At 39.9% G+C, this 27,045-nt stretch overlaps 1 protein-coding gene across 1 annotated transcript; it reads left to right on the forward strand.

The window, feature by feature from the left end:
- The first annotated feature begins 6,330 nt into the window (after nt 1–6,330).
- REEP5 (receptor accessory protein 5) lies at nt 6,331–25,807 on the forward strand. Its single transcript, XM_066181815.1, has 5 exons — nt 6,331–6,510; nt 6,617–6,710; nt 16,932–17,070; nt 21,635–21,803; nt 23,285–25,807. Exons 1-5 carry the CDS (start codon nt 6,393–6,395, stop codon nt 23,332–23,334), a joined length of 570 nt encoding a protein of 189 aa, XP_066037912.1. The 5' UTR covers nt 6,331–6,392; the 3' UTR covers nt 23,335–25,807.
- Nucleotides 25,808–27,045: the final 1,238 nt, after the last annotated feature.

Below are 27,045 nucleotides of genomic sequence, written 5' to 3' on the forward strand. Positions count from 1 at the left end.
GTTTTACTAGGAGCAGCAGTAGTATTTATATATATTGGTGCCTTGCTCATGAGCAAACTCCACTAAGTGGTATTTGACAGTACTTTTGCTCCACTCCCTTTATTACTGTGATGCTTGAGGTGATGGGTGGATCACTTTAACACGGACTTACAGAAGTACTTTGTTAGGGAAAGTAAAGTCCACTAACAGTTCTATTGATACGTCTAGACAGAGGAACAGCTGGAAGGGTCTGTGTTCAAACTGATCAATCATATTGCTGATGCAAAAAAGCTCCATTTTTACCAGAAAGAGTAGATATAGGAGGTTCTTTAAAAGTTGTATCATCTGGACTGTTTCAGGTATCTTGCTGTTACTGTTTTTCCCAGTTTTGCTACTTTCATAAACTGCCCCCTTGTCCCAGTCCCCATCTCCCACATGGATTTGGTACCAGGAGCTCCTATAATTAATAAAGAGGGGAAAAAAGTGGCTTAGAAAATGCACTTTGACATCTCATGCCATCTATGGTACTTTTAGCCCCATCATGGTTTCTGAAAAATACCCAACCTGATACAATGAAGAAGCAGATGTGTCTAAATGTTACCTAAATTAAAAATCATTCTTGTATAATACAGATCCTTAACATATGAGAAATGTACTACCCAAAGAACATAATGGAAGTTTGTAGTCAGTGTCCCAGAACAGGGGAGAGAAGAGAGACATATTTGAGCATTTCCACTTTCTCCATTTTGGAGACATTGCTGGAAGACTAGGTTAGCCAGAGCATGGACATAAGAAAAAATATGTTCGTAAGGAGGATTTGGAGCTATGTATCATTGTCGTTTCTTTTTCTTGCTGTGCATTTTCTAATTTCTTTGATAAACTAACATGCACTCCTTTCACCCATTAGCTCACATGAAGCAAGTTGAGTTAAAGCTGACACATTGAGGTTATATTTCCCCAAAGATAAATCCTCCAGAGAACTTGCATACTTTGGTGGCAAAGTTGGCAGTAGCTTTTGTCAAGCTCCAAGGGCAATTAAGAGAGTAGGAAGGCCAGACATAACACTGAGAAGCTCACCCAGTACCCACAACACCTCAGAGCTCCAAGCAATGTGCAGCATCACCCAGTGGTGTAGTCAAACTGATTTTTAATCACTGCTTATCAGTCAGCCTTGGCAGTGAAAGACAGCAATAAGATATTTGGAAAATAATGTTGTTGTCTGTTTACACTGAGCAATGAGAGAAGGTGACAGAAAATAAAAACGGGGGCAACCATTTGCACATTCAGAAAGGGATCTCAGAAGAGGAGTTGGATTGCACAGGACAAGCAAGAGCTGAAAGTGGAGAAAGTTTTGCTTGGAAAATCTCACCAAAGTGAGATTTGCATTGGATAGGAAGACACGCTCAGATGCCAAGCACCAGCCAAATCCAGAACTCAATAAATATTTATTTGCAGTTTCTGTGAATTAGAATAAAGAGTGAGGCAGAGCCTTCAGAGTCTGCAATCATCAAGAGATTGCAGACTTCAGCTTGCCTAAGTAATCAGAAAAAGGCATTAATTCCACTCAGCCCTTCAATAAACAGATTCTATTTATTCTAAAATCTAAATAATTAATACTATCTAATAGAATAAATCTATTTATTTAGAATAAATAAATTTATTCTAAAATCACCAACAAAGGGTGGAGGTGGCAGGTAAGTGGACTGAAAAGCATTACATTTTGTAAACAGTATGAGCTCAGGACCCTCAGTTGCTACAAGTTGGCATTTTGAGTCAAATTTGTATGCAAGGAGACAATGCAAGCACTACTCCCCTGCTTTGCTTTGTGTGTTACACTGTAAAAGATGAGTAAAGAGCTGGCACAGACCATCAGGAGGACAGCAATACACTATAGAACCAGTACTATATAACCCACCTGGAGAAACATAAACACTTCAAATACATTGAACCAAATTTTAGGTAAAGCAAATCACCCACACAAAAGTTAATGAAAATTTAGGATTAAATCTGTGTTCATCTCAGTTCCCTGATTGTAAAGGAAAGGGAACCATAAAGATCTGAAAATAATCTGAAAGGGTTTTTAGTAAGTGAGAAGCGCCATAGAAAAGGGCCACACTTGTGGTGGTGCACAAGACATTATAATAAGATGCACTCAGTAGCAGACTTGCAGGAAGAATGGTACCTAAACTCTGGAGAGGTTCTCTGAACCTTGCAGAAGAGATAGAAAACACACAGAAAAAGCTACTTTATGTATAGAGAGCTGTGGTGAGCCTGTTCAGAAAACTCTGTATTGGGCTTTTCCTAACATTACAGTACTCTTATAATCAGATCAAATAATTTATGATCTAAGACTTTGCAGGTAATCATTAATTTAATGGCACTAATGTGCATTGTTTTACATGCATGTCATGACATGGCATGCTACAGATCAAGAAATAGAACTTGTTTAGGCAACACTGATCTCAAATAGGCTTAACCAGCTGGTCCAGGTAACACACCATATCCATTGGGATGTGATCATCCATTCAAACTCCAAGTTAAACAGACTGTTGGAGGAAGTCCAGCTCTGGGTCCCCCAGTCAGCAGGACACAGACCTGCTGGAGTGAGTCCAGAGGACCACAGGGATGATCATGGGGCTGAAGCACCTCTCCTGGGGAGACAGGCTTAGAGAGATGGGATTGTTCGGCCTGGAGAAGAGAAGGTTCCAGGGAGAGCTTATAACACCTTCTTGTACCTAAAGAGAGCCTACAGGAAGGATGAGGAAAGATGTTTTGCAAAGGCATGTAGTGACAGAAAAATGAGGAATGGTTTTAAACAAAGAGAGTAGGTTTAGATTTGCTGTTGTGAAAAAACTCTTAACTGAGAGTGGCGGGCCCTGGCAGAGGCTGCCCACAGAAGTTGTGAATGCCCCATCCCTGGAAGTGTTCAAGGCCAGGCTGGACAGGGCTCTGAACAACCTGGTCTAGTGGGAGGTGTCCCTGCCCATGGCAGGGGGGTCAGAACGAGATGAGCTTTAGGATCCCTTCTGACCCAAACCATTCTGTGAGTCCATGAAGTACACACCTGTGCTAAAGCCACAAGCTGACCTTTAAGTCTGGGTTGGTTTTAGAAGTGGACCACAGCTCAGGGTGAAAAGACAGTTGAAGTGTGTTGAAGACAGTTAAAGAAGTAAGAGAGCTATCTAGTGACTAGGCCAGTCTGATCCTTAAATCAGATTAAGTAGCTTAAAACATCAAAAAGTAAAGATATGGATTTGTATTAATTAGAAAAATAAAGGTAGAGAAAAAATCAGGACACAGAAAAATAAAATGAAGAATGGAGTATCATAAAAAGGACATACCCCTGTAATACACTCTTTTCTATTAGCTTTCTTCATAGCACAACCCTCAGCAAGCAGGATAGGCAGCCTGCCATTCTGCATGTGGTACATAATTCTAAGGGTGCAATTCCTCTCCCCAGCTCGGGTGTGTCCTGCAGCCTGTGACTTTAGATGTCAGGTCTGCTACTTCATGGTTACCTACAGATAGTGGCTGGGTAGCCTGACAAATGGGCTACTGCTGCATGTGCTTTGGTTCTGGTGTTTAGGACACCACTACTTTAAAATCTTTTTAGGTGGAAAGGCACTTACCCTCTTGGTTATCCATGGGGTAGTTCTGCTACATTTTTTTTAGCTTCCTTCCTCTCCTGCAGAACCTCCTTGAGCAGGTCATGCAATCCACCTTTAACCTTCCTCTCTAGATCTTTCAAGTTACAATGTTCCTTCCCCATTCATATTTTCAGGTTTTTCTGGGAACATGAAAGGCCACTACCCAATACAGCATGTTCTCCATATTGAGCTGGAAGACTCTTGTTATTTTTTAGTACAGTACCCTACCTTTATCTCTATTTAACTTTCCAGTTTCTTTCTTCTGAAAACTTATTTTTCTCTTGCCCTGTAACATAGGTATCTTAAACAAAACAATTATGCACCTTACTGCTATAAAGAGTTTACACAGCACACTGTAGTGCACTGAAAACATTTGTCTAGCACAAAACAGTTGGAGGAGCTATTAATGCCACATTTTATTGTTTAGTTTTAAATAAAAGGACAAAAAACCAGACAGGTATTATGAAAACTCAGCAGGAATTTATTTGGTTTTAACTTTTTTTTTTTTTTTTTAAATTCTCTTTTTCTATAATACTTTTGTGTCTTACCTGCTCTCCTCCTCAGTCTTTCAGTCTTACAGGTATAATGAAAAAAGACCAAATTTTTAAAGGGACCTTATTAAGTGCAAAGAGAGTGAGCATGGGAGAGAAAATAAGCCCAAAAGACCAAATAATTTCCACGAGGCTTTTGCACTCCTGCAAACCATGATCCAATTCTGCAAATATTCAGTTTGAGAATTGCTCATTTAGAATTTATAAGATCCTGTACTTTCTCCACTTCCCAGCATAATCATAAGTAAAATGAGAGTGACATTGTTTTCTGCAACCTTTGGTGATTATTACCTTGTTTCATTTTTAACATTTAGGCACATGAGAACACCAGAATTTCCTTATAAGACAAGGAATTTCTACACAGTAATGTCTTTATACTTGACAAAAAGGGAATCTCAGTTGAGTTGCTAACATTTTAATATTGCTGTATTTCAGATTAAGGTGTAGAATTTTGTTCTGCCTTAAGCCAAGAATTAAATCCCTCACAGTTCTTGTTAAGGACCATTTCTTAAGGCTACATGGCACTGTTACTAATTTTTATTAATTTGAAAGCATTAATATATTCCTTCATGCTAGGTAATTCCAGTCCCAACAGTCCCCCACATTCTCTGTAAAACCCAAGGCATACTAGATGGATCCAGCAGAAAAAGAAGGGAAAAGGAAAGGGCTGGAACACATGGCATAGGATGAGGGTCAAGGATCCGGGACTGTTGTGCTTCTGCTCAGAAGTGAAGGCTAAGTAGGGACATCAATTGCTACCTTCAGTTGTCTGTTTGGAAGTTAAAGTGAACTGGACCCTCCTCAGAAGTATAAAAAAATCAGGGCAAAGGACAAGATGAAACAGTCACGTGTGACATCAGAGGACATCTCAATTTCAAATGTGAGGAAAAACATCTCTATGGTTGCAGTTAAGCACAGTGAAGGGCTGTCCAAGGAGGCTGCAGAATTTCCAGCCATGAATATTTTCAAACCCTAGGGTGTCCACATCCTGAGCATGAGGATTTAGCTTTAGCATTAGGCATATTTTGAGCAGCAGACTGGACTACATAACCTCCAAAGACCACTTTTAACTCTATTTTTAAATTCCATTAGAAAAAGAAGAAACCCTGTATCACAAAACAAAACAAAACAAACCCAAACAAACAAAACCAAACAAATTACAATTACAAGTACAATTACAATTACAACCCTTTTGACCAGAGTTATGGACTAAATATTATTCTCCCTCTTCACCTCTGCTTTAAAAAGACAGTTACTGGGAAGAAGAAAATTTATTTCAGCAATTAAATTTAAATTCTTTCCAAGATGCCTTCCCCCAATATATTGAGCTCCAAAGCACAATGCAATGTTTACATGTAAAATTTTTCTAGGCGAAGATAAGACATACACAAAAGAAGAGTGATTAGTATTTTCTTGCACACTCAGGAGCAACACAGATTTGAAGAGGGCATAAAGAGTCCCAGTGCTGGTTATAATGCTGAGTCAGACGCAGAGGAGTTGTTTGGAAGGGTCAGCCCAGTCCAGGACATCCCAGCCAACAAATTATATTTAGTTGGCAAGAACATTGCGCACACCATAAATTCCAGGATAGAGTTACAGCAAGGCGCTGCTGCCCTCGCCGTAGTCACACACGCCTTTTGGGTACCCGTAGATTGTCATAACCTTTCTTCTACATCACATCAATGCCTGCCATCTGTTTCTGACTTTTGCTCACAGTGTCTGAAATCGACGGTATCACGCGCTGATTTTGGGGGTGGGGGGACATTGTAGCAGTTGTAGGCAATTGGAGCCGGCTATGTGCGTGGCCCCCTTCTCCCTGCCATCTTTGACACACAAGACTCACTGTTTTATTACTTGAACAAGCGCACCATCCTTGCAGGGATCTATGTCCCTGGCCCCTCTCTAGGATTAAAAATCTCCCCCTGCCGGCGGGGCAAGGAGGGCGGGAGGCCGCGGGGGCACATCGGCTACATCCCGCCTGGTGCCCGGAAAACTATCGGGGACTAGGTCTGCCCCGGCGAGGCGCTCCCCGAGACTTCCATTTCGCGTAGGGGCGGCCTCGGACCAGACCCGCAGCCGGCGAAAGATGGTTCCCGGCCGCTCGCCACCGCCCCCGGGCGCGGCGCCACGGGGATGGGCGCTGGGTGCCGGGGCGGCGCCTGCGCTCGACCGCGTGAGCTCAGGGCTGCGGAGCGGAGCGGGCGGCATCGGCGCCATGACCGCGGCGATGCGGCAGCGGTTCGACCGCTTTCTACACGAGAAGAACTGCGTGACCGCCGTGCTCGAGCGGATCGAGAGCAAGACCGGCGTCAGCCGCACCTACATTGCCACCGGTGAGCCCCGGCCGCCGCCGCGCCGGCTCCCCGCGGGCGGCCGAGCCCTGCCCGCGCCTCCTCGCCCGCTCCCTCGGGCGCTGACGGCTCTCTCCTCTCTTCTCAGGCATCCTGGGGGTCGTGGCCGTGTACCTGGTGGTGGGATACAGCGCGTCCCTGCTCTGCAACATCATCGGCTTCGCCTACCCCGCCTACGTCTCGTGAGTGTCGCGACTCCTGCCCCCCTCGCCGCACGATGGTTCCGGGTGCCGCCCGCCGATGTGGTTGCAAAATCACATCTCTTGCGGCGGTGCCGAGCCTGTCTGGGGTGGCATTCCGGGGGCGTGCTCCCAACTGTTTTTGCCGCCTACCCGTTTCCTTGAGCAGGTACAGATGCCAGGTACCTGGTGGAGAACGAGGCTTCTCCCATCTGGCGAGTGCTACGTCAGGAGTTACAGATGGGTGATGCTGGGTGGTTTCCACACTTGATAACCGGTTCCTGTAGCGGGTTATGCTTTGAGGTAGGGTTCCCAGCTTTGTCATCACCAGCGGAAGCTGAATCGTGCCTGGCTCATGGTAACGGGAGGGAGGATCGCCGCATTGAGGGTGTTTGTTAAAACTCGCGCTGTTGGTTTGGCCTGGGGCTAGGAAGGCACTGGCGCATCGTCAGCGTATGCCTGATACAGAGTACTGGGTAATGTGATAGGCTGGAGACAGAGGTGCATAAAGGAGTGCTGTTTACTCCAAATCTGCGTCGCTAATGAGGGGTGGAGGAAAGAAAAATGCTGTAGCTCTTCTCGATCGTGAAAGACTTTTAAGTACTTCCTTTTTCAGAGGAAGGGCTCCTTAGATATCATTTAAAACAAAGTAACTGTTATCTTTCACGTGTTATATAGTCCTTTAGACCAAAACGGATTTCCTGTTAGGCAGGACCACAGTCGAGTATGATCCTAAAGACTGCAGAAACATACTAAATAAAACCTTCTGTGTAACCTAGTACATCCATCGAATGGAAGTCCTTCCCAGCAGGACTGCTGTATTGTTGAAACAAAGTGCTTGCTTTTTTATGTAACTCTATTTAAACATAGTCAGGAGCTTTTAAAAATATGTTTTTTGTAATTGGATCCTGGGCAATACAGAGTCGGTTCTTTTATTTTTTTTTCAGAGATGTGAGAGGTTGACTTCTTTTTAGACTCTTGAAACATCCTGCGGTTATGATGCTTAAGACCTGACAACGTTTTTCTAAATGCTGTTCCTGGTGTTTGCTAATTTTGGAGATTATAGGCCAAGAACTCTGGAGAAACTTAGGTTTTGTTTCCTAGATGATAATTTTTAGTGAAAAGGTTAATTTAAAAGTATTCTTTCCTTAAAATTGAATGGGGAAATATCAGCCAACAGACCTTCAAAATATTGAAATGGTTGTGTAGGAATTACAATTATGTAATATTTTGTGTCTGACTTAGGTCACTTTTAAAATTTTGTAAATACTTTCTAAAATCCTATTTAAATTTTTAAATTTGTTTTGAAACTGGTTTGGGATTATATTTTAAACCTTCCATTATGCAATGATACCGAATAAATTGATAATACAAACTCTTGGAACTGCAGAAGCAAGGCAGTAGCAAATCAAATATAAATAATAAGGTTTCATTACCATTTTTTTTCTTTCAAATCTGGGGGGGGTGTTTTAAATCTTTTTGTAGAGTGTCTCCCTTTTTCATTTTGAAATGTGGTTTTAAATGTATTTTAATGTGAAAAAATACGTCCCAGGTCTTAGTACTGTGATGTTTCAGGTTTTTTAGTTTCTTGTTGTTTGTTTTCTGGGTGTTTGTTTGTTTGTTGTTTGTTTGTTTTTCAAATAATGGGAGCAACGTCCTTGGCTACAAGTTTACTTGAACAAAAAAGACCTCAAATATAATGCCAGTTCTGGTTTTGGGTTTTTTTTTGTTTGGTGTGGGGTTTTGTTGGATTTTTGTTTGTTTGGTTGGTTTGTTTTGTTTTATTTGTTTATTTCCCAGTTCATGCTCAGGTAATGCTTGTCCTTTAGCTGCCTTTTTAATGCTGGAAAACATTTATAGTAGGAAATTGTAATCCTAGGTGAAAATCTAATTTAAAAATGTGTGTGGTGTGCTGCATGCCAGTGTCTTTCAGTGGCAGCTTGTTGACAGCACGGGTGGGCTCAGTCCTCTTCCCAGCCCTTCCCTTCAATTCCAGAGCTGGTATGTAGAGTTTATCCACATTTTACTCTGCCTGCTTTTGTTTTGGCTGCTGTGGGTCATGTACTGTAGTCAGGGTGCTGCCTAGTGCTGTCTCCCTTGCTTATAAAGCACAGACACCCAAAGTAAAAAGAACACTACCCAGAGTGGTTTGTTTATTCCTCTCTGCTATTTGGTCTGTCCCCCTTGGAAAGGCAGGTGAAGAGCCCACTGTATCAACTGACAGTAGTGGATTTGCTTCCTAGCATTGAACAGGAAACAGTTTTCAGCTGTTCTCATCAGTTGCATGCACCCTCAAATGCCTTTGGCTCTAAAAGCTGTGGCTTCTGGAAGAGGTCAGGAGCTGTAAATGAAATGTATTGTGCAGGGTGTTAGTTTGATGTTTACACAGGTGTTTCAACAATGAAACCAAGCCTGAAATGTCTCAGAAAGGCACTGAAAGAGGAAAAGCAGATTACTTTTCCTTGGTTAATTTACTTTCTTCTTTTGTGAAGTAGGTCAGTGTATCATTTCTCCATTGTCAGTGACTGAATTGTTTAAGTGAGGAACAAGGGATGGTTTGGGTTGAAAAGAACCCTGAAGGTCATGTAGTTCCAGCCACCCTGCCATGGCCAAGGACAAGGTAGTGGGTAAAGCTCTTCATCAGCAGAAAAGGCGCTCATGAAGGAGTGGGACGGATGTCTGTGCTCTGCAAGGGACATTAAGTCTTTACTTGATGTTACAAACATCAGATGTTTTAAACAAGTAAAGTTGTTTAAAATGGCAAACAGGCTGCCTGCTGGGTGACCCACAGGCATGTTCCTAATCTCTTCTACTGGGATTTCAGTTCTGGCTTTCTTTAGTCATGGTAATTACTGTCCATCTCAATGCTTTCCTGAAAGAAAATATATTGGAGTCGTAGCAAACCCAGAGACCCTCAGCTCAGAGTTAAGTCTGTTCACGCATGAAACCAGGGTAGTTTTGTGCAGCTATCTGCCTGTCAGGCTTGGTATAAATCTGCAGTTTATTTTCTTTGGTTTCTGTCATTCTCTAGATTCACTATGAGTGTGTGCAGTGCGGCAGGTGTGAATTTCAGTGGAGAAATGCTGGACACTAACAGCTAGACCGAGCAGATGGTGTGAACTGGTGCAGCTACAGCTGCGCTGCTGCCTACTTTCTCATCAATGTGGTGCAGATCAGTGGGAGGGGAAGGGGCAGCTCCCTGCTTAATGCCTGATACAGCTTCAGGCAGGCACAGCTGTTTCCCTTCTTATTCCTCCTTGTTCACCTTCAGCTTTGCCTTGGGTAAATCTTTGGTGGTTTTACAGGTGGAGGAATTTCTTCTTCAGCAATATAAAATCTCCCTGTAAATCCAAGTCTGTGACATGTCGTAGCAATGGCCCACCTGAGTCTCTTAACATAGGCAAAATGAAGCAGTGGCTCTCTGGCTGTTTCCCAACAAATCAGACAATTTCTATTCTCGTTCCTTAGAGGTCTTTAAGTCCTATGAGATGAAAGAGAATAAATAATTTTAAGCTGAAATCTAATACTTAATTTACAGGCTTTTGTGGTTGCAGTAGACCAGCACTGAAAAGTTTGCCACAGGTAATAGATGCAACTTTTTAAAGAAGTTTAAAAAGCAAGCTTTAACTGTACAAGGCAGTAATCAGGCTAGAGGCAAAAAAGTGAGTGTTGGCAAGTGCATAAATACCATTTGCCAGCATTTTCACTGCTTCTGTAAACTTTCCAGAGTTAGCATGATCAAATGTAGCTCCACCCATAGTTAGTGGCTGTTAACTACCTCAGAAAAATTAGAGTGTAAGCAGGAAAGGGAGCCTTTGATGACTAAGAAATGTATGCAAAGGGTTTGAAATTTCTTAAATGCTGTCATGCTTGGTTTAAAAATTGCAAAGGTGAAAATAGCTTTGGGCAGTAAAGTGTCTGAACTTATTACTGATGTCTTCAAGGGAGGAAAGCAGTATAGTACAATAATGTCCTTCTCTGGGTAATTTTATGCTGTTATTCACTTTAGCTGTTTTTGCTATGTAAATATTGCTCGTGGCATTTTACTAGCAGGAAACAATCTGGACTGATTGTAGAGAAGTATAAACAATTCAAGGTTGAATGTTGTCATGGTGTCTTGAGTCTGTCTTCTAGTTCCTTTTCTTTTATATCTTTAAAACAGGAGCACTACTTTTCTTTAGTTACAGTTATTTAGAAAAGATAAAATTGTTTGTGTGTTTCTTGAGAACTAGGGCAGCAAATTTCCTTTCTCTTAACAAGTTTTAAGGCGAATGCTTACTTTCTTCCTTCATGAAAAATTATGTGGGATGTGCTAAAGTTCAGAAGTAATGCTCTGCTGCTGCTTAATATGATTTGATTTGAGAGAGCTGACATATCTAATCAGATTCAGAGTGTGCAGTACAGATATAAGTAGAAAACTTTCAAATCTGTCTGCACTTGTGCTGTTTTCTCTTGTGCCTAATAATCTGGGTCTTCAGACACTAAAAAGAGTATTTTGATTTTTTTGCAATATGTCCTGCCAAATCAGTTCCTCCAAGCATACTCACTTTTTGGGTTTTAGGTTTTAGAATGCCATGATTACAAGCTGTTTTAGCAGTCATTTGGACAAATTATGTACTTTCCTTTCTAAAGAAAGCAGGTGTTTAGGTGCAGGGAGTCTAATACTGTGATAACAGTATGAAAATTTTAATTTTACTTTCACATCTTACATATAGATTAAAGATATAAAGGTGTTTTTTATACAGGTGGATCTATTCTTAAATGAGGCACAAAGAGTGAGGCACCTTAATCCCAGCAGAAGAGCCAACATGTGTGGGATTGTGTTCTGGGGAAGCTGGTTTTGGCCTGAGTCAGAACTGGGGAACTGACTTATTGGTTGGCCCTACAAATACTTGTTCCAGAAGGGTGAGAGGGCCAAGAATGAGCAGAGAGTCATGGAATAAGAGGATGCCTGCTTTTTTTTTCCTGTTTGTTTCAGGAATCTAGCTTTGTGCTGAGTTAACATGTAGGCTGTAGGACTCCATGGGTGGGCAAAATGGCATGTGCTCCTCTTGCTGCCTCAGTCCCCATTTCCTTTCAAGCACTTTCCTTTATAGTACTGTCTTGTAGCTTTTTGGTGTCTTCTAATAATATCTGTCTGTGCATAGTCAGTGAAACCCTCCCCTGCTGTCTTTTGTGAGTTTTTCTGCTCCCATCTGCTAGATGCACTAAATTGTGAGAGAAGGGAACTGGTAGACTTCAATCACAGCAGTTGTGTAGGTGCAATTGGCAGGAATATCTTTTCTATATCTGCAAATGCATGACTCTGCTGTTGCAGTCAGTGAGGAGGAACAAAGATGGAAAGCAGAAGACTTTTAGGTGATGGATAGAAATGTAGAAACCAAACTGATTAAGCAAATCCAAGGGCAAAGGTACTTGTTTCACTGAAATGATGTGAGATGTCAGGGAGGCAGCCTGTCAGGATGAGTCTGACATGAGAATGACAGGGAGGCACCAAGCTAAGGAAATCTGGTGCAGTAGAGTGCTCATTCTGCATGGGTGTCTGGATGGATAGCTAGAAGTAAATTATTTTACAACCTGCTGTAAAGAGTTGGGGTAGACCATTAGGCATAAGCTCTAAAAGTATAGGTGATTTCATGCGTTTTTAAGTTAAATGAAAAATATCCCCCAAACTTACGCTTGGCTACGGGTAGGACAAATATGCCTGCCTACTCACTTCATATAGCACTGACAAGAAAACTGAAGGAAAGATGCACAGAATGGTCCAGTCTTTCCCGGCTACAACATCAGCACTGGGTTTAAGGGAGACTGATCTCTTGCCTTGAACTTGTAACTTTATTTATACAAGAATCTTCAGGTACACCTTATAAATTGCAGGGGTAAGGATGATCATTTCACATGAGACCACAGCAATGAAATTTGGTATGTATTTATTTATTTCTGCTTCTCACATCTGGACTCAGCTCAGTAAAACCCCCACTCCAAACTCATAACTTAGCTTGTGTATACTGTATGTGTGAATTTACTGTAACAAATGATTTGTTATGCCGGAGCTAATTGAGGAGCAACAGTCTCTTCTTGGAAAAGAGCTGAATTTTTTTGTTGTAATGGGTCAGATGCTCTAAGTGAAAGAACTCCACTTGGCAACTTACTAAAATTAGACTAGTGTCTGTTACTATCAGTAACAGCTTAAGTAACCACACTTGATCTAGGGTTCAGTTTGACTGATTTTAGGATGCACAGGGTCAAAGCTGAGCCAGTGCTCTCACACTGTAAGTACAGAGCAGATGGGAACCCTGGGCTACTACAGAATGTGACAGCCTCCACTCTTCCCTCTTGGCCCCATCAGCTAACAGGGTTACTGGGGAACAGATGTGGCTGAAAATGAAGTTTCTCTTGGCTCCCCATCCCAGTGCTGGCCTGCAGCAGATCATTTTCACTCTTGGTCAGGCAGCTGTTTTTAAATAACTGAGCTGTGATATTTGCTATCTAGGCTACTGAAGCCGTTCGTAGTGATTGCTTTTACCTCCAAGGTGCAGAACTACTGTAAGAAGTTGTTTGAGGCTCTATTTAAAGTCCTCTACAGTTTATCAGTATAAAAAATCCTTTGGAATATGTAATTGCTATGCATAACTAAGGTGGAATTTAGTCAAATCAGTACTAGACAAAACAGTATCATTTTTTAAACTCTGAAGCTATTGTCTTTGGATGGTCTTTCATATGATAGAAAATCTTAATATTACATGTTTATGAGATTGACTTATTTGCTCTTGCAACACAGAAATAATTTATAAGAAGGCAATCCTAAAGTAGCGTGTAGTGTCAGTGCCTCTTGGTCTGTAACTTTTCACTTATTGATGGAGATTGCATTTTGAATATCAACCTGCTTGATTGGTGACCTAACATGGAGAAGAATGAAGTGTTCTTGCCTTGAAGCAATGTCTATGATGTCTCTCCTAAGCTTAATTGTACAGGGCATTACACCAGGGTAATACCTCTAGAATAACTTGGAATACTACGTTTAATTATGGTGCGATTCTCATGTTTAAAAGAGTGTAGTTATAAATGGTTAAAAAATCCCTCCCTGTTCAGATATTGTACATAACTTACTGTGCTTGTTCTTGGACAAGTACTATTTTCTGTGACTTACTATTGAAATAATGTATAAGTAGCAAGGCATGGAGGTAACTTTTGCCCTTTTATTCAACAGGGACATCTTATGCTGGATTTCTGTGTGTTATCTGGGGACATACTCTCCATTTCAAAGCAGGATATTTATAAAATACTTGCCTTTTCTTGACTTCAGTTAAAACTTTCATTCACTGATGGCCCTGCTGCAACCTGCTTCCCCCCCTCCTCTCTCCCCGACTGGGACTGGAGTCATGGCCAGCAGGAGCAGTTTGAGCTGACGTGGCTGTTGCCTGCTGGCTGTGGTAGAGGGCTGCCCCTGGCCTTGCCCACCAAGATCAGGCCACTGCAGAAGGAGGGGAGGTTTTCCCTACAATGTGTAAGAAAACAGCTATGTGTGGATTTAATGCTGCATACATCAGCTGGCTAAATCAGATGGGGCTTTGACTACTTGTAGTGCTGCTGCTTGTATCTGTCTGACAATAACACTGTGTTGTTCATGTATCCCCAAATGAGCTACAGCAGCAGATGGTGAACGTTCAAAGGGAGGACTCCCATGGTACTGGGTTTAGGAGGTCTCAAAGGCCGTTTGGTTCCAGAGGGAAGACAATAGAGTGTGGCCCATTAACACAGTGATATGCCATCTGCCTTTTGCCACAAAATTGGAGATTTTAAGCTTGTTTTTTTGGTTTGTTTTTTTTTTGTTTTTAAAATGAAAGCTATTTTTTGTGGTTACCAAGACTTTAATAACGTTTAAAAAGAAAATTAAACAATGCCCCCTTAAATCCGTATATAACTTCATATGGTGACTGGAAAACAGGAAGACTGCTGGCAGTTTCACTGCAAAGTGCTTTCTCACAAATATGAAGCTAGGATGTTTATTGTGGTAATAAGCCTTCCTCTCTATGCCTCTAGTGGAGAAATTGTCAACAGAACTAAAGGAATTCACATGGTGAGCCTTTACAGCAAGTTTTCCTTAAAAGAAACTTTGCAATTGGTTCCTTTCTCTGCTCCATTTATCCACCACTCTAACATACACACTTTCCCTCCAGAAGTGCAGTTTCACACATTGAAAATAGATCTATAGCCATCTTCCTTAACTCCTGCAGTGTCCAGGGGCTGTTTTTGTACAACCCCCTCACCTGGTCTTACTAGAATACTTCAGAGGTACGGGTCTGGAAAAGATGTGCTTTACAGTGGGAGTAGGAGTAGCTGGAGTTGTCACTGCCCTTGAGCAGACTGCTTGGACCAGGGCTGTCTGTGATGATAGGAATAGCAGGAATGAGACCTGCTGTTGCAAAACCTGTGGAAAACCTGTTATTCCAGTTGTGCTGGTGCTGTGCCTCTAAGATCCCTTTATAATGGGGTATGGCAAAGGCTGCTGCTTTTTCCACTGCAGGATACTGCTGGCCAGCCTCACACTCCAGCAGAAATAATGCATGGATTAAGTATCAGATCCTTGTGCTGCATTTCAAAGTAATTAGATCCAACAGCTGTGCCAGCTCCCTCTGCATGTAGTGGGTTTGCCAGTGCTGCTGCTAAAACATACAGCTTGTTACAGGAATTTTATCCCCCAACTTCCCCTGCTTCCTCTCTGACTTACAGAGCTAGGAAATGACAGAATCCACAGTGTTTCTCTGTTCACAGACCAGGAAATGGGACTTGCAGCCAACTCTCTGATTCCTGCCTTGTAAACCTCCCGAACTGCCTTTTTAAGGGAACTAACAGAAAACTTGGCACTTTTGTTACATCTCACACATGCTGCTTCAGAAACAATATAGCTGATCTTAAAGGAAAAAGTGATAGAAGAATTTAAACTAAATTCATTAAACTGAGTCTACAGATTTTAATCCTCCAGCATGAGTAGAGAGGACAACTGCTTTCTAAGGCTCTCTAAGCTTGAAATGATCAGGCTTAGATTTGCAAGTATTTTCTTTTAAAACTTCTTACAGTGCTAATCTGGAATTTAGGGGCTTCAGAAATTCCACTCCACTGCTTTTACTGAAAGAGTACATGTGCATATTTTAGTTTCTGATTTTTAGAACTGTATGAATTTGAACTGCATTCTTGTAGCAGATGGCGAACAAACGCCCATTATGCAGACAGCCCAATTCTTTAGTAGAGGTTGTTGTACCCTGTTTGTAATAATTTAGTCTACATCAGACTTTGCAAGTCCTGTAAGAATTAATTTATAGAGCAATACATTGGGTGATGCAGGTACATATTCCTCAGGATATGAATCTGGATTCCCTCTGCTTATGTCAACCAAGTACTTCTTAGGACTTAGAGCAAATCTTATGGATATGTTTACCTTTTCAAAGAGGAATCTAGTGCATGCATGTACAAGTCATTTAAAATGCTATTTATTAGAGCTAACTATGTAAAAGAAGAGAATAGTATAGACAGTCCTATACTACTGGTGGTGCTGGGAACCACAAGCTGTGGAGCACTGAATGAATTTCTGATCCACATGTAGCCCATATGTGCGGGCCTTGTCTGGAGGCAAGCTTACCCCATTTTGATAACTTAAGGTATTGTAGGATTTTTCATCCAATACTACTCTGTTCATCATTCTTTTCAGACCACTGGAAAGGGAGGATGGTCAATGGTAGGTGTAGGCAAGGCCAAGCAGGTGTTGTGATCATTGGCATCCTGTGCCTCACAGGACTGGGCTCACTCAGGTTATCTGTTATGTGGATCAGTAATGCTCTGATGTACAGTAGCCTTCTGGTGAGGATTACCACAATGCCTCCAGAACTGGAACTATGGCCAAAGATTATCCCCTCCCTTTCTTGTCCCTCAAAATGTTTCATGAACAAGGTCAGAATGCTCACTGATTTTGTTTGGGCTTTTTTTCCTTCTTGTAATCCCAGAGCTAGAAATAGTTTGAGTATCTTTTAGTTTTGAAGTGTGATATGCAGGGAAAAGCTTTGCTGTTCAAAGATCTTGACATACTGTCTGTATGAAAAATACTAATTAGTTTTCTTGGCATAATTCAGTTATGGAGAGTCATATATAAAAACGAATCTGAGTCATAAAATCATCATAATAGATGGGATTGATGCTACTGTTCTGCTCACTTTGTTTTCTTTGCAGAATCAAGGCCATTGAAAGTCCCAACAAAGATGATGACACGCAGTGGCTGACTTACTGGGTTGTGTATGGCATTTTCAGCATAGCTGAATTCTTCTCTGACATCTTTCTGTCCTGGTTCCCTTTCTACTACATGCTAAAGGTATGTTAGTTCATGTGGCCCCTCTCCTAAAATGGGACCTTTCGATATAACTGATCTAATGTCTCCAGGAATGCGTAGATGACAACAGATTAATTTGGAATCATTCCCAGATCACACCTTTTTTTTTTAGATGCAGATTATTTGTGATTTAGTACTGTGCAAGTGATCTGTTTGCAGCTGATGGTTTTGTGAGACAAGAGGGGAAATTGGGATAGGTGGAAGGGAAAGGTCTGCTATGTTTCAGGAAAGAAAAAGAGACAGTGTAACTGTCCCATTAAACAGGAAAACAAACAAAAAAACCCAAAAAACAACAACAACAACAAAAACCCCACCAAACAAACGAGGAAAAAGACAGTTCATTCTCTTGGTGCTCAGGCAAATTTGGACAAAGGACAGACATGGTAAGCCCCACAGAGTGGCTCTATTTTTGCTTTAAGTGTATTAGTAAAAGTGGAGAGTAAAATCATGAAGGCTGTTGAAGGAGGTAGTAACATCTGTGGTATTGGAGCAAAGAAGGAAATTGGAACACAAGAATAGTTTGTTTTACAGCTTTAATTTTTAATTAAGCTCAGTTTCCTGAAAGGAACTGGTAGGTATCAGAAGAGATGGTTGCTAATGTGGGTTTGTTAGTGTGATTTGACTACCAGCAATGGTTTCATTAATGTGTTCTGAGCTTTGTTTGTGATCTAAGATGTCAGTCAACTTGAACATGGTAAATTCTTCTAGGAGATAGTTGATTACTGTGCATGCTGTTGGGTAGAAGACTTTCTAGCTTGCTGCAGCCTGCTGTTTATCTCAGAGAACTGTTACCTGTTTTCTGGTTCAATGGGTGTTCTCTTCCTTCTCTTTTTTTTCCTTAGTTTTGTTTGGGTTTGGTCCCACCAAAGTTATTAAAACAATTTTCTTGCCAGCTATGGTGGTGGGATCATTTAAAATTTTAAGGATAAGACCTGACGATGCCAAAAGCTATTTCCAGGAAATGCCATATTTTATAGACAAAAATTGACTTTCACAGCTGGTTTACACATCTAGCTTGTTCCTATTCAGTCTTTAACATGCCTCAACTGTGGCAATCATTTGGACACTTTCTGCTGTTGTAGAATTATGATTTTAATCCATCACCAGCAGTGGTATATACTCACAATTCTGAATTCATACAGTGTATTTTCAGAACTTCTTTTCTAAATTCTTGTTAGAAAAAGATGTGGCAATGATTTCTTCATGCCACCACAGCTCTCTTTCTGAAGAGACATGTCTGAGATTCAAGCTGACTTTGCAAATAAAAACCACAAATGCTCTGATAAAATGGTATCAGGAGTGCCATGGTTACATGTGGTATTGTAATCAAGGGAAAGGCACTTTTCTCAGTTCTGCAAAAGCAAACACAATGAATTATGTCAATACACAGGCTTCTATGATAGCTGCAGAAGGCACATATAAGCTAAGTGTTTGCTCACAATAGTGGTTGGTAGGAGAGGTTTGCTTTTGTTGTACAAAGGCAGGCAGATGTTGGCTGAGAATCAGAAAGCGTTGCTGAGTGGGTGGAAGCATGGAGGTTACACCACAGGGGGAGAAGGAGGAATCAGGCAGCTTCCATATTTCATTCCACCCATGAACTAAAACCTCTTTGGAGGGTAGTTACGATGTCTTTCATGAAGTAGAAGCCCAGATAATGTCATTCATGAAAATGACGAGTGTGCTTTCATTCTCAAAATATGTTAAATTTGCATATTCACACCTATTTGATACAGCTTGTAGCTTCCACTCCAGACTGAGATTTAGTTGCTCAGTATTTCAAAACACATTCATGTACATGGCTGGGACATTGAGCGCTGCTGCTCCCAGAGTCCCCAAAGTCCAGAGTTTAGACCCTGTGACATTAAAGTTTTCAGCAGACTAGAAGATTTTATGAGTAGGAGAAAGGTATGTTGAAGAACTCCTTTAAATACGTTATGACGTTTGTATGTACTTTTGTTCTCCAGATGACACTTACTGGATTTTATGGGCTTTTTTTTTTTTGGTAATGCCCACTTCTTATTTATCTGTTTGGTTTTTTTAATCTCTGAAGCACAAGACATGCATGCAACTCATAATTTCTTGTGCATATGATTTGTTTTTAAGTACTTCTGTTCAAGATTTAGATTTCTGTGGCATTCAGGTATTAGAGTACAGTAGCCAGTAAAAGTAGCAGAGTTTATCATCCTATGAGTATTTTTGGTGGTGGGAATGAGAGAGACCCCTTACTCCACTAATGGCTGTGCCTTGAAATACTGTAATGCTATTTCTGAACAAAATTGTTGCTGCCAGGGCAAAAACAGCTGCTGGGAGCAGGCCCAAGTGAGCAGGTCAGTGAGCTCAGGTCAATTCCATTCCTCCTCTGTCTGGTCTGGAGGGTTGCAAAGAATATGTTTTGGGTTTAGGGTTTTATTTTCTAGTTAACAATTTTATCACTCTGAGCTTGCTAGAACTTGTTAAAACCCTCTTTATTTTCAATAGCCTATGTTAGTTCAGTTTCATGAGGGACAAGGGTAAAGTAAACTAAGTTAGCAGTCTTAACATTCCCAAACTTTGAAAGAAAGAATCTCTATTTTGGTACATGTCTAATAGAAAATGCATATAAATGTCTGTTTCAGTACAATTCAAAAGTAATGGGTATTTGAGAACAAATCTATAATTACTTTTTTATCAACTAGACTGGTACAAAGCTGTCAAATCAAAATTACTAATGTTGTTCTTAGGCAGAGAAAAAGAAATTTCAATTTCTTTTAGTTTTAGAGGTAGTTGGACTAAGACCTGAGGGATTTTTCTAAAACAAAGGAGAAAAAACTTTTTTTGTGTAGAAGAGCACACAACTGAGATTCAGGTTGAGTTTGCAAGTACAACTGTACAAAAACTTGTACAATTTTGTGGGAGAAATAACTTTCAGTAATTGATCAGATATTCTTGAACATGAAATAAAGTCAGTGTACTTTTCAGCTTTTAATGAAAGATAACAACATATGATAGCACCATGTATTCTTTCTGTTATATTAAGTTCCAAAGAATTGAAGCTTTTGAAAATCAGTATTTATATTGATAGAGGCACTTTTTGCCTTAATTTTCTCTGACCATACTTAATAAATCATCAGTTGCTACTTACTGGTGCCAGATTTTATTGCATGTTGAATTATTTGTTTTAATACGCTGGAATTTTCCTGATGGGTCAATCTCTCTGGTGAACACTTTACTTTAAAAAACCTTTCTACCTCTTCTGGGAAAACACTCCTTTCAGTCATTCTGTTTTGACACCATGATCAAATGGTTTAAAGTAGAAAGCTTAATGCTTACCCAAAAGGATGGTAAATTGGTTTGGCACTGCAAAGAAGACAAAGCCAAAATTTTACAGATGTGAAGAGTAGAACCTACAGAACATTCAGTCTCAGTATACCTTGTTGGGAAAGGACAGAGGAGACACATTCCAAAATATTTGGAGGGCTTTCTTGAAGAAGACTCTGTGTTTTGTTTCCTTTCTGCCCAGAAATGTATGAAAATCCTCAAACGTGGAATCCTGTCTAACATGAAAACAAGGCATGTTTTTAGGCTGAGGTTGTTTTGTTTTGGATCTCAGGAAAGGGCAGTCTGAGAAAAGCTGTTAGGCCTTCATTTTATGGAGAGGCTTTTGACATGGAATAATATTGTACTATTTGTGTACAGAAAAAACTGTACAAGTGCTGAGAAAATGTACTTCATTGCAGTTGCAGTTTTGTTGCAGTTTTATTCTGTAAAGTAATTATATATATATATATGTATCTTCATAGCTCAAGCAAATTTGGTACTCTCTGTTCTTTAAATGTTTCATCTTGCTCTGCATAGCTGTCTTTGTGTAGTGTATGGCAGTGAAACTGATGCCAAATAAAAGTGCTTCAGTAGTAAAGACAGGAATTGGTTGTACATGCAATCTTTTGTAAGATGCAGAAATGTGACTCCATACTGTGGTCTTTGATTTTTCTAGAGTGAAGATGGTGCTCTAAAAGCTATACCTAAACTGTAATCCAGAAGCATTACTCTTATTTGTGCATTGTGTGTAGCTTAGGTTTCTCTCTCCTCCTTGTCACTTTACCTCTCAGCTATGCACAATCCTCTTCTTTCCCCCACTGCGTTTTCAAGATAGGGAGGCAGAGAGGACAGGGTTGTATTTTGGCTGAATTGAGGTCATTTAGGGACGTAGATGATCAGTCAGGCCTGTGCCATGTGCTTTAGAAATATTGAGAGAGACTGATGTTTTTGTAACCAGGTTTTATAGTTCTACCTGGAAGAGAAAAAAAAGTAATCTTGATACATCTGGCACAAGATTACATTTACTGCTGCAGCCGTCCTCCTTTGTTCTTATAATACTGTCCGTGAAATCATTCCAGTAGAAAGTTTCAATGTGTGTAGCTGACCTGGTGTGCACCCTGCTGGAGAACTAACCACACAGGGACTGACTCACTGTTCTCAGTGTGCTCAGTTCTGTGGCACTTAGGAAAGGCACCTTGTCTCCTACTCATGATTCCTTCCACTTAGGCTAATGTTCTTGTTCTCACAGTGTGGCTTTCTGCTGTGGTGCATGGCTCCAAGCCCTTCCAATGGGGCAGAGTTTCTCTACCACCGGATTATCCGTCCTTTCTTCCTGAAGCACGAGGCCCAGCTGGACAGTGTTGTGCAGGACCTGAAAGACAAGGCTGCAGAGACTGCAGACACCATCACTAAAGAGGGTGAGCAAAAGGCCCTTCACTGGTCACAGCAAGTAGGAGGAATTTCACCTGGGAGCTCTAATTTTTGCACTTAATATTCATCATTTGGAGGAAACAAGAATAAATTGCAAGATGATATAAATTACAATGGAGAAGTTAAACTTGGGAAATAGGGGTTGCAGTGGATCTGGCTTTCTAGAATTGCAGTTAGGCTGGAGTGAGTGGAAGAGATTGAATAGTTTGTGTGTATTCACACCATTCACACCATTCAAAAGATTCTCTCTACAGGCAGGTCCAAACATACCTTTCATAAATACAGTTATTGTTTTAGTGTATCCTCATATCACCTAAAATACTCCCTCAAATACCTGGTAGTATAGAGGGGCTCCCAATTGTGCAGTAAACAATTAATAGCAATACACAGCAACATGGAAAGTGCAGTTTTCCCATCTGTTTCCCATTGCTATTTTCCTTCCTCTGGAGGTCAAAGGATTCCTCACTCTTAAAGGAATTACTTACGTTTTATTTTTATGTGTTATCAAAGCCTGTAGATTGCTTAAGTTTTTTATTTCCTTTCATTCTATAGTGGGCCCTTGCATTCCAAAATATCTGATTATAGTTTTATGAATAAGAGAAGAAAATGTATTAAGTAGCTAAAATAAAATGGTTTTTAAGTTTCACTTGAAAGGAATTTTATCTGTATGCTATTTCAAAGCATCTTAATTCTCCTTTCCATCAAACAATGAATGCAGTCTCATTTCATCTTACCAACTTAAGCAGTTTTCCTGTCTGCTTAAAAGATCTGCCTTGCTCAACTATTCTTGGAAATTTTGCTGCATGACTCTTCTTGAATCCTTATTGTTAGGCATGTATTTTAATTAATGTCCTTCCATATTGCATGTGGGATTTTCCTGTCGTCATTTCATCACTTAGTCTTTTTCCTATATTTTATATATAAAGGTTTTCACCAAAAAAACCCCAACAAACCAAACAACAACAGAACCAACAAAACGAAACAAAAACTCACCAAAAAAAACCCCACACCAAAACAAAACAACAAGCTTTTTTTAAAAAGAAACCATGCACACACATATGTATGTACACAGATATTAGCATTATTCCAAGCCAGTTTTTATCATTATGGTATATTTCTTGCTGCAAACCTTTATGTCCTTAACACTGTAAGCAGCCCTGTTTTAACAATACCATGGTTATATCTATATATCTATATATCTATATATCTATATATCTATATATCTATATCTATATATATATATTTATCAGTCTTTAATGTTTATTGTACTGCTCCTTGCTTATGTTTCTTTAATGTTTTTATGATCCGTTTTATCACTATATCTACACGTATACAAAAGCTATGATTTTCTTCTGTGTTCTTTCTCTTGAGAATAGAAGAAATTTTTTTTTTTCATGCAGCTCAAGAACATCTGATAACCTACTTTGCCTGTAGACCTATGACTAAATTTGATTTTATTTTCCTGTAGCCAAGAAAGCAACAGTGAACTTGCTGGGTGAAGAAAAGAAGAGCACTTAAACTGGATAAGGTTCCCTACTGCCTCCTTTGTGCAGCTTGATGTTACTGGGGACTGTGTTATAAGTTCAATAATATTGCCTTGGAAACATTTTGATATATTAAAGGAATGTGCTGTAAGTTTACTTACTACTTTGCTGTGACTGATAGAGAGTATGCATTTTTATTTAAAAGCCATGCAGTGGGCAGCATCTGAAGCTTAATGAAAGTATTTTATTCATCTTCATGCAGAAGTCTTTCAGTAATCTCCTTCAGCAGTAAAATAAATAAAAAGTATATATCCCTCAGGCTCTGCACTTTAGTTATCTCTCTGTCTATGAAATCTTAACACTTTGATTGTGGTGCATCTGGTAGCACAAAGCTATTTCATAGGGAAAATTCTGAATGGATCTTCTTGAATATACAGGGAATTATTGTGAGAGATGGCATAATGGATATATTCCGGACCACTAAAGCTGTAAATTGTGAAATTATGTCTTCTAGGCACCTGATTATAGAGATTATTCACTGTTGCATGTTTTATTGTAACAGAGTATTTGGTACAGTGTGTGTATTCTTAAATGGATAGACACTAAATATAGGAAAGAATAACTTCCTTGGAGTGATCAAGCTTATATTGGCCTGAAGTAATTTGCTAGAAATGGTTGCATTAAATCATACAAGATTAACACAACGTGACTCAAGTACAACTTCTTCCCTATTCTTGCTAAAACAAGTTGTTATCCAAAGTTGTTAATAAAGTGCTTTTTAAGATCACACTCAAAAGCACAAGCCACCTTTAGCTAAGAAGTGGTACCATTACAAACACTTTTTCCTGAATTCCTTTTAAAATATCAACTACGTTGGATGTCAGTCCTCCCAACTACATCCTTATGGGGACAGACTACAACTCCCATGAACTTTTTGTGCTCACAGAGATCTGCAATCTCCTCTGACTATAATAAGAAGAACTTTTTATGAGCACTTAAACTTCCTGAGTGGAGATGCTCTTGTTATTTGGTATGTTCCTGATCAATCGGTGAGAGTGCAACCAAAGTTGCTATGAGAATAAAGGGATTTTTACTATCAGTTTAATTTTTTTTTCTTAGATTTGCATCTGTACTCTTTTTCACTGCAGTATTTTCAACAAAAAGCAATTACATTAATTAATTAGGCATGAATTACTGAAATTTCAGTTTTCATCTCTATGCTGACATTTCTTTAAAGCCTAGAGAAATGGTATGCCAGTTCTGAGCTCACAGAACGTGCAGAAAGGAAGCTTAAGCTTTTGATAGGATAAAAAATTATTTCCAGTCCACAGTCTTGAATTCCAAAGACTTAATCTTAAAATAAAGTTTTGAAGACTTCCGGCTTTTTGTATAAACATTCATTGTAAATTTTCAGATGCAAGAACTGTAAAAGAGTAAAGCATACAGTGCAATTCAGCAGGTCAGTTTTAACCTGGAGAGGTATGTTTTATAAGAGGGGATGTAAAAATATTGTAGGAGAAAGCATTTTAAATGCTTTGAGCTAGAAAACACAGTCCTTGGGGCTGGCAGCTTGGATAAGGAAATATGAGGCCTGCTATGCCTCATGTTCTGTAGGACAGCATGCAGGTTGAAGAAAAAAATGTTAAAAGCTTATCATTCCTTGACAACTTTTTGTTAGGAGGGGATATGCTGAAGAGGATAAAGTTTACAGCAAAGCTCTAGGTTTTAAGCAAGTAAAAAGTTTGAAGGGTATCACCATTTAACTGGTTTAATTTCTTGTCTTAACTTCTGTCGTAAACCCATTGAACTTCCTTGTAAGCCTTACTAAAACCTTAGTCCCGTGTTTTAAACTCTATCAGCTGTATGTAAAGGACTCATATGGCTACTGTAATTTCATTTCACTTCTTGAGATTAGAAGTAACTAGATAAAAATAAATGAGGATTCTTGATAGACTGTTTGGTTTCAGTGCAAAGCACTACATAACTCATCTCAAAGCTTACAGTGAATTTTAGACTTTACAAGCCTAATGATGTCTGTAGTAGAGACGGGATTTACTTCATTTCTTACACTACTCAACAGTTCTTCCACTGTTATTAATGGGGATAAAACATTCTAGGTGGATGTTAGGTAAGTGTTAAAACAGTCCCTTGCATCTACCTCAGAATCTGAAAGGCTTTAAATCAACCTCTTGTCTTTACCAACTTGATATTACCAGCACATACAATCAGTGCTCTTTTGTCAGATTTCTACTTGAATTAGAACTACAGTCTGTTGTTAACAGAAGTTGCCCCTGGTTTTTCATCTTGATGCAAGTAGAAATCATTGAATTTCTGCCAGTTATCCTTTCCTGCAAGTAACTCGACTGGGCTGGCCCCACAGATCAGTGTTTTTCTTTGTCTTCACAACGTGAATGTGCAAATCTTGGTACACGCATCTGCTTCATGGCTTTGCTGAAGTTGTAATGTGCTAAATAAAAATGGACACAAATAAAGAGATTCTTATGGGACTGGTATGATGCCTCAGTATTTCTTAAGAACCTTGTACCTCAATGGTGAAAACCTGGCTACTTTAGGTAGGCAGGTCTTTACAGGGTAGTAATTTTTTTTTTCCTCTCCCTGCAGTTCATTATTGTGGAACCAGTACAAAACTCTTAAACTCCAAAGGAAGTACTTCTGCTTCATGCCAATCTGAGAGTGCAGTCAAGCAGATTTAGAGCTTCAGGCCCTTACAGAAGACTTTGGAATGCAGAACTCTTCTTAACAGTGAGCACCACAAGCATCTTTCTAGGCTTTGTAGCCTGGCTCACCTGAGGAATCAAGGTTTAGGATTCTCTAGAAACATAGAGAGGAAAGACTAAACTACAGGGATTTTCAAGCTTTTCCTCTCCCATGGGTTTCCTGGTGTTCCATAAATGACCTCAACAATGCTGAATAGTTATTGGCAGTGGTGTTACACTTAAGACTTCTGTTGCCACTGGTTATAGGACATTTCATCTGCTTTATCTGACTCCTTTCCAAACTCGGCAGAAAAGGAAAATAAGCTCAGAAACGCATAAACTCCCCCACAATAAGATCACCACTAGTTATAGAATAATGAAAACTCTTCAAACCAGAGCAAGCCAATTAACAAAGCATAGAAAATCTTGTTAGTAGTGGAAGGTGTGACTGTTATTTGTCGGGTCAAACCGTCACTACTTTTAGTTTGACAAAAAAGGAAGTTTCTTGAGTTTGCATTCCAGTCCTGCCAACTCTTTCTAAATAATCTGAGAAACAACTAAAATTTTTATGCCTAATTCCGTGGTCACCTTCCACCCCCATTTCATATTCCACAAACAATATTTTCCTTATGCAAAGGAGAAAGAATAGAGTTTTCTACGTTCCTACAAATCCTTGAGAGACTCTCATTTTCTGTAAAGGGCACCTGACAAATAATGATGAACATCTTGTCTTCTAGAGAACATCTACACCCAGTGTGATGGAATGAAGCAGAACTTGAGGAATTACAACCCAGGGCTACTAAGGAAGTCCTCAGCTGTGCAACCATGTTGTTACAGCTTTTTGAAAATACTGTTTTCTACCGCCACAGAAACCATTAAGAGATTCTGTAGCAAAAAAATCTTCAGATAACCACATGAACTCATGAAGTAGTCAAGTAAAAATGATTGAAGATAAGCTTTGAATTAAGCATGCTTTGGAATGCTATGTAGTTGACACCTTTGCTGAGGCTATGGAATTCCATAAAACT

Source organism: Chamaea fasciata, unplaced genomic scaffold (genome assembly GCF_029207755.1).
Source record: "Chamaea fasciata isolate MVZ Bird 193981 ecotype frontalis unplaced genomic scaffold, bChaFas1.0.hap1 SCAF_4, whole genome shotgun sequence".
In the NCBI taxonomy this organism is placed as follows: domain Eukaryota; kingdom Metazoa; phylum Chordata; class Aves; order Passeriformes; family Sylviidae; genus Chamaea; species Chamaea fasciata.

Coding starts and splice junctions, on each gene's coding strand:
- REEP5 (XM_066181815.1), top strand. CDS start 6,393: ATGACCGCGGCGATGCGGCAGCGGTTCGACCGCTTTCTACACGAGAAG. Junction 6,711..16,931: donor GCCTACCCCGCCTACGTCTC/GTGAGTGTCGCG, acceptor TTTTCTTTGCAG/AATCAAGGCCATTGAAAGTC. Junction 21,804..23,284: donor AGACACCATCACTAAAGAGG/GTGAGCAAAAGG, acceptor ATTTTCCTGTAG/CCAAGAAAGCAACAGTGAAC.